This window comes from Quercus robur, chromosome 1 (genome assembly GCF_932294415.1).
Source record: "Quercus robur chromosome 1, dhQueRobu3.1, whole genome shotgun sequence".
NCBI lineage: Eukaryota > Viridiplantae > Streptophyta > Magnoliopsida > Fagales > Fagaceae > Quercus > Quercus robur.
The window spans coordinates 48,197,299-48,205,815 of record NC_065534.1 but is presented as its reverse complement, the minus strand read 5'-3'; the positions used below and the strand labels follow the sequence as shown (position 1 = coordinate 48,205,815).

The 8,517-nt window shown below is 39.0% G+C and overlaps 1 protein-coding gene across 1 annotated transcript; it reads right to left on the bottom strand.

The window, feature by feature from the left end:
• Positions 1-1,744: 1,744 nt before the first annotated feature.
• Positions 1,745-2,446, bottom strand: LOC126712663 (uncharacterized). The gene has a single exon (XM_050412091.1). It carries the CDS (start codon positions 2,444-2,446, stop codon positions 1,745-1,747), a length of 702 nt encoding a protein of 233 aa, XP_050268048.1.
• Positions 2,447-8,517: the final 6,071 nt, after the last annotated feature.

Below are 8,517 nucleotides of genomic sequence, written 5' to 3'. Positions count from 1 at the left end.
AAGGATGAGTATCAATGTGATGTTGTGCTATTTCGGGATCAATGCCTGGCATATCTTCATAAGACCTTGCAAACACTTCATGAAACTTTGTGAGAAGCTCTTTGAGATTTTTTCTTTCTTGTTCATTTAAGGTTGAGCCAATTTCAATTAAGCATGGATTTTTATCATTGCCCAAATTAATAGTTTCAAGAAATGGTTCCATAGGTTCAATTTCCTTTTCCAATTGTTTATTAATTTCATTTTCAAATTCATTAGAATTATTTAAGTGTAGAATTTCAAGATTATGGGACACATCAAAATAAGCCAAATTAGAATTCATTTTATTAAAAATGTTGAAAAGTATATTGGAACTTGCATTACAAGATATCTTTCCCATGCTATTGGAAAACCTAACCCAAGTCCAATTGCTAAGTTTCCCATTTGTAGGCATTATGAATGTAGACAGATCACTTGGCTCCTTGGCGGTGATGGCGAGCACGTCCCCCTCCATTTTCAGTATAGCTCCCATTGCTTCAGTGTCCATGTAGTCCATCCAGTCGACCTCTTCTTGAACTCCTTGATTACCACAATAGGATTCTCCTTGAAAGTGAGCTTTTCTTCAAAGAATAACTCCCTGTCAGGATTCACTTTTCCATTCTTATCTACCTAGAGTTCGGGAAAGCCACAGAAAGGAAAGTCTCCTCCTTCCTTCACAATTTCCTATTGAGACTACCAAGGTTCTTCTTGATTTTGTCACAACATTCACAGAATCCCAAACCTTCCTTGGTCAGTTAGGTCTTGAAGTCGGGGAATTCAGCCACCCCTCTTCCTTCCTTTACAAGACCCAGACCAAGTATGTACCCCCATCTTCCTCATCATTGTGATCACCTCATGACTACAATACAAGAGTAATCCATTCTGTACCTTTCATCCTTTAATCCATATTCAGTCATGTTCACAAATTCAAAGCCATTCATTTGAAGCTCATTCCCTTCTTCTTCAAGTCCGCAAACAGGCGCTAGGATCTCACCATTGCCAAGCACTACAACAATCCCTCCTTTCCTTGGGATTTTCATCTTTTGGTGCAAAGTAGAAGAAATAGCTCCAATGGGATGAAGTCGTGCCTTCCCCAAGGGAAGGTTGTAGTTAGAAGTGATGTCCATTATGAGATTCCACAATTGTTTCCAATGGACCAATTTTGCAAGGAGCTTTGAAAGTCCCCATAACCTTCCTTGAAGTGCTGTCATATGCCTTTACAGTTAAAGGGGAAGGGATGATTGTCCCCACGTCTTAACCTATCTTAAGAGCGGTCTTGAATGGGCACACATTCAATGCAGATCATTATTAATAAGCACCATTGGAACCTTAGCACCCATGCACTCGATGATGATTTGCAAAGGCCAAGTATGAGTGGCTCTTTCGAGAGGAAGTTCTTCATCGGAAAAGGTGAGAAAACAATGAGATGAGGACTTAACTCCCATGAGAGATAAAACCTCTTGAGGTATAGTTTCTATAGTAACTTCTCTCCCATTCAAAGCGTCCAGAAGAGCACTATGATGTTTGTGAGAGGCCATTAGCAAGCCTCATATAGATACATGAGCTTGAGTTTTCATTAATTAAGTCAAGTCCCTATTCTCCTCTTATTTCTCTTATTTCCCATTAGGTTCAGCGGGTTTCGTTCCTTCCTTCATGTTCCTATCGGGATGATCCTTCTCCAGAAAGGATGGCTTGTAATGTTTTCCACTCCTAGTGATATTTGCTACATTTATGGGATTGGGTGCTTTAGAGGTTGTTGCCCCTCCCCTATATGTCTTCTTGATTGGAGGCTTGCTCCCCCCTTTATCCAATTGTCCATTATTGATGGTAGCTTCAATTCTAGTCCCACAATCACATAACTCTCCAAAGAACTAATAGGCCATGACAAAAGCCTACTATTGTATGCGGGAAGCAAGTTCTTGATAATCATGTTGGTTTGGTCCTTCTCATTTGGTCTATTAACCATTTTGGATGCTTTCCCTTTCCACCTCGTCATGTATTCGGAGAAAGTCTCCTCGACTCCATGTTTAATGGTCTCCAAATCTCTCAAATTTACATCAATCATGGTATTGAATATGAATTGATCCACAAATAGTTCCACTAGCTCATTCCAATCTTTGGTCTTGCTTGGATCCAAGCTATAGTACCATTTCGATGCACCTCCCATGAGTGAAAGATGGAATGCATGTATAGTTTGCTTCTCATCCAACCCTTTCATTTCGGTAATGCTTATATATCTCATAACATGTTGCTTAGGATCCCCAGTCCCGTTAAACATTTTTGCATCGAAAATCTTGAACTTGGGAGGCAAAGCGATAAGGGTTTTGGAACTCAATCCACTCATGTTGTAGAGACAATCATCCATCCCTTGAGCCTTACAAAAGGCTAGTTGCATCTTCTCCATATTTTCTTTCATAGCCACGATATCCATGATAAGTTTCTCAAATTACTTGTTTCTCTCATAATTGGCCTTGTCTCTTTCATCCCATTCCTCTCTTTCTTCTTCTTCATGTATCTCTATGTGCATAGTTTTCTTGAGCTTGCTCTCCTCTAGCTGGGAGAGACGACCTTCTATCTTCTTGAGAGCCTTACCTTGTTCTTCTATTACTTTGTATATCTTTTGTGCAATTGTGTCATCAATTGGAGAAGCCATTTCTTCTCGAGATACTTCTTCTTGATTGTGACCTCAACCTTAATCAAACATCTTCCGTTCTCTTCTCTGATCCAAATCAGAGTGGGGATGTGCTTGTTCGATCTTGGTAGTGCAATGGTGCCTGAAAAGAATTCCCATATTTTATTAAGCCCATGTCCTAATTAAATGTTTTTCTTATTTAGATGTTCTTAGAAAATCTTTAAGTCCATTTTAATGAAGGCCAATTACAAGAATCACTCTCTTATCTCTCATGAACCTTGCCCCTTGTTTCATTGGGCTTAGTCCATTTACAATAAAGCTCTCATTTTACTCTTGTGGGCTTTGATTAAAATGTGCTTAAGGATTTTCAACCCTTTTTCTCAAATATAGGCCAACGCTGTATTCATCACCTTTGGGCTTTTCTCTACTTATTCATTATCAACTTTTTTTTTCTTTTCTTTTTGAAGTAGCCCTTTTGCTAGAATACGTTGTGGCCTTGATCTCAAAGCTTATGAATCTCTCATCATTTTTGGCCTTGGCATACAACAAGGAGGCCCAATACTAGGGAGTTTCATGTTAACTTTGTAGGATGTTGGATGCTAGGTTCATTGCAGATTTGTTACCTTAGGCCCAAGGTTCTCCTTTTCAAGAGAGGCCTTTTGATTTAGGCTTACGCTAGAAACTAGGCTATGGCCCTATGAACCTTCCAAGTTAAAACGTACCTTTGGACTTTGGGACAAGCCACTTATATATGAGAACTTCTTTTTTTGCTTCCCAATGTCTTAGGGTATGCCATAACACTTGGGTCATCCTTTCAATTTTTATATCTGTTATTTGTCCTTTAGAATTAGGTGAACACAAGGTATATAGTTGAACAAACAAGAGATACAAAGGGCACCCTCTTTTGATAAGATCTAGGATCTCTCTAAGTGTGGGTAAGCTCCTTAAAGCTAAAGAGATAGATCAATAGGTCACTCAAAACTAGGTGGGCCATGATTCCAACCATAGGCCTAAATGGACTGTAATAGATTGGTGGAAAACCGTTAATTTACTCAAAGCCCATTATAGGTGATGCTACTGATTGTTAGTTGGTGGGATGAACTTCAGAAGATTTTGGCCCGAATGGAGCCTTCACCTTCCCACTTATCACCAACATTGGCAAAGGGACAAAAGAAACAAGTAAAGTGTGTGCAAACAAATATTGAATGAGCCTTTATTAGGATTAAGAAATGGAACACATTGGAATCAAACTCTCTATTCCCAATGGAGTCGCCATTGTGGGCATAAGCACCAGCAACGGTGTGGTGTCATCCTCGCAATGGGTGAGTACGCCTTGGCCTAGGGTAGACCATAGCGGAGAAAAATGGAGTTGCCACCTAGATTAGTTCTAGGAACCATATATTAGCGCCCTTCTTAGAAGGATTGATCTACTACTCGAGCATATGTCCGAAGTTTAGGTTTGGGTATGGGAAGGTGTTTGGCACCCAACCCTACCTGACTTGTGGGTTAGCTTCCGCTCATTGTGTTCCACGTCTTAATCCCATTAAAGGTACACTTAATATTGTTATCCTAACTGACACACACCCTAGCATGCATCTAAAGCAAGCAAAGATGGCATATTCATCCCAAAACCTAGCATTCATCTATCATGGCATTTAAACACTCATTTCCAAGGGCAGAAACACAGCATAGCAGAATCAAACAAGCATATTACTTCATATAAACATCAAAGAGATGGTATTCAAACAAACATGTTCATGTTCATCACCAAGGCAAGATCATATTCAAAAGTGATGCATGTCCATGTAAATGCATGACTTACTTCACTTACCTTACTGCATCACAGCACCTATGCATCAATGTGCATTCATATTATATGAATGTTCTTGGTAATCAATAAATCAAAACCCTAATTGACATAAATGAGATAAAACAAGCAAAACATAGCAAAACAGAGAAGAAAAGGCTAAAAGATAAGAAAAACAACTCAAACAGAGGCATGTTGCATAAATAAAGTAAGGAAACAAAAGCAAAAAGGCTCGGATTAGGGTTTCTGGGCATGAGTATGCGTGTGCATACATAGGGTCTACGTGCGCAACCCAGTTGTATGCGTACACATACTTCGAGTATGCATACACATGCAGTAAGCACGCACACACATACATGCTCTAAACCCTAACCCAGAAAACAAAAACACTAAACAAGCAGAAGCTAAAAGCTAACAACTTAACATGCTTAATGCAGAAAAGTGAGATAAACCTAAACTAAATAGGCATGTCAAAGCACATATAAAGCAAACAAAACATATAAAACAAGAGGAAAACAAAGACAAAGCTTAGAACCTTTACCTCCAAACAAAGGCTCCTTAGCTTGATTTTAACCATTCCCCTCAGTTAATCTAGTCACAACCAAACAAAAATCAGTTAGTAAACCTTTGAAACTCAAAGATCAAGACCAGAAAATGTCTCAATTAGAAAAATATTGACTTGAAAGTGTTTTGCGAAAAACACCCTCTTTGATTCACTATTTTCTAGTGAATCTTGTGTGTTTTCCTCAAAAATCGTCCTCCCCTTTATAAATCTATCATTTAAGGCTTACATAGTTGAAAATAGCGGTTTGGGGCGACTCCCAGACGATGTGGGATTCGTTCCAAACCAAGTTTTAATGCAGAAAAACTTTCCTTTTTGGTTTCTGGAACCCTAGCATGCATATGCATGCCCTAGGGTTTCCATGGTCTTTATTTTCCAAAAAAAAAAACTTATTTAGTGCAAAAAAAGTTATATTTTCCCAAAAAACACTTCCTCAAGTCAATTTCTATCCGATTGGGCCCTAAACCAATCTTAGGCTTTAGAATTCCAACATCATTGGGGAACATGGGCCCGAGTCTTAACGGGTACAAAATGCGGTGTCTACAATATGTTAATGACATGATTGTCATGTCCTAGGATAGAGAAGGAGGTCACATAACCAATTTGAGAAAATTCTTCGAGATGATCAAAGAGTATAGATTGAGATCGAACCTATAGAAATGCACTTTTGGAGTAACTAGTGGAAAATTGTTAGGCTTCCTAGTAAATGATAGGGGGATCAAAATTGACCCATCAAAGATCAAGGCCATATTGCATATGCCTCCACCTAAGAGTGAAAAGGAGATAAGAGGATTCTTAGGCCAGTTGCAATACATTAGTTGATTCATTGCCAAACTCACCTCCACCTGTGAATCCGTCTTCAAACTTCTAAGGAAGAATGAACCTCATACAAGGAATGACGAGTGTCAGAAAGCCTTTGAACTTATCAAGGAGTATCTTCTCCACCCGCCTATCTTGGTACCTCCAGAACCTGAGAAACCTTTACTTCTTTATCTCTCAATCATAGAGGATGCAGTAGGGAGAATGTTAGCACAAGAAGATGATGATAATAATGAAAGATCTATGTATTACTTGAACAAGAGTTTCCATGACTATGAGACTAGATACACACCCATAGAGAAATCATGCTTTGCTCTTGTGGGTTGGGCTGTACAGAAATTGAGACATATCATCCTACCTTCCTAGTATGGATAGTTGCTAAAATGGACCCGTTGAAGTACCTATTTGAGAAGCTTGCCTTGAGTGAAAGGTTGTTAAGATAATTGATCCTATTTGTAGAATTTGATTTGAAGTATGTGGCTAGAAAAAACCATTAAAGGAAGTGTCGTGTCAAATTTTTGTGCTGAGAACCCTATAAAGGGAGAAGGTGGTAGGGAGGATTTCCCAGATGAGGTATTTTGGATATACAACTAGGAGCATGGATGATGTATTTTGATGGAGCCATGAACCAATATAAAAATGGGATAGGAGTACTCTTAATCACCCTCGATGGATCTCATGTACCTTTGGCCACTTAGTTAAATTTCGAAGCAACCAATAATATGGTCGAATGGCTTGTATTGCTGGAATGGAAGCCCTATGAGAGCTAAGGGAAAAGGAAGCCAAAGTCTTTGAGGATTCAAAGTTGGTCATAGCCTAAGCACAGAAGTTGTGGAAGGTGAAGGAAGAACACCTAAAGCTTTACGAACAATACTTAGAGGAATTGACAAAGACCTTCGATAGGATTGAATACACTATGATCCCTAGAGCTCAGAATCAGTTTGCAAATGCTTTGAATACTTTAACTACTATGGTTGAAATACCCGAAGGATTATGGACACAACCCTTAGAGATTGAATAGAAATATCAATTGGTACACAAAGAGAAGGAAGATTTGGCTGTCTTAGCCATAGAAGAGGAAGGAGTCCCTTGGTTTTATGACATGAAGTTTCTAGAATTAGGAATCTACCTTGATAGTGTCGGAAAGATGGAAAGCCATTATTTAGGATGATGGCAATGCAATACATCCTATGTGGAGGTCAACTCTATAAGAGGTCCTGTGATGGGGTCCATCTTCATTGTTTGAAGAAAGAAGAAGCTGAAAGAATCATGGAAGAAGTCTACCAAATGATATGTGGTCCTCACATGAATGGGAGAATGTTGGCAAAGAAAACTTTGAGGATGGGTTACTATTGGAATACGATGGAAATCGATTGTGTAGACTTTGTGAAAAGTTGCCATAATTGCCAAACCCACGCCAACTTGAACCATATGCTACCTAGTGAGCTATATAGCATGACATCTCCTTGTCCTTTCTCAGTATGGGGCATAAATGTGATTAGAAGGATAGCTCCCAACGCTTCGAATGGGCATGAGTACATCCTAGTCACGATTAACTACTTCACCAAATGGGTAGAAGTAGCTTCCTATTCCATTTTGAAGGCCAAGCATATGGCCTAATTCATAGAGAACAATATCATTTTCCTATTTGGAGTACCACAAGATATCAACTTTGACAATGGCACCCACTTTGAGGGAGAGGTCTGAGGGATCATGGAGTTGTACAACATTGAGCATCACTAGTCTTCGACATATCGACCACAAACTAATGGGGCCATAGAAGCAGCCAACAAGAATATCAAGAACATCCTAACCAAGATGGTAGTGACATACAAGGATTGGGCCAAGAAGCTTCCATTTGCCTTGTAGGGGTATAGGACTTCTATCTATGCATCAACTGGAGAAACTCCCTACTTTTTGGTTTATGTAAGCAAAGCGGTGCTTCCTATTAAAGAGATACAATCTTTGAGAATATTGGTGGAGACCAAGGTCCTAGAAGAAGATTGGATGAGAGAAAGATATGAACAATTGGCCTTGATAGATGAGAAGAGGAATAAAGCCCAATACCATGCACAAGGTTATCAAAAGAGAATTGCTAGAGCATTTAACATGAAGGTGAAACCTAGAAACCTTAAGGGAGGAGATCTAGAGATGAAACTTTTGATCCAAGAGGAAAAATGAAGCCAAGATGGTTTGAGCCTTTTGTTATCAAGAAGATCATGCTAGGAGGTGCTACAAGAATTATAGATTTGGAGGGAGAAGAGGTGCTCTGCCCAATCAACATTGACCGGCTTCGAAAATATAACATTTAAAAAGAAAAAAAAAAAGCCCACTAGGTTGAAAACCCGAAAGGGCAACCTAGGAAAAAGTTAGGGCAAAGGAACCCCACTAGGTTGAAAACCCGAAAGGGCGATTTAAGCAAAAGATAAGGGAAAGGACCATGGGCATGGCGAATATTCCCACAAGGATGTCATGGGCAAAAATTTCATGGCACAACAAAAAAAAAAAAAAAAAAGAAAAAAAAGAAAAGGAAAATAAAGACAATAAGCAAAGATAATAAAATGGTTGATTCTCTCATTGCTCAAATTAAAAGATGATAAATTGTTTTCATAGGGGATTTGGAACATTCCATTCCTTTCTTAACTCAAATGAAAAGACATGGAATCATAAAGTGCAGAAAAG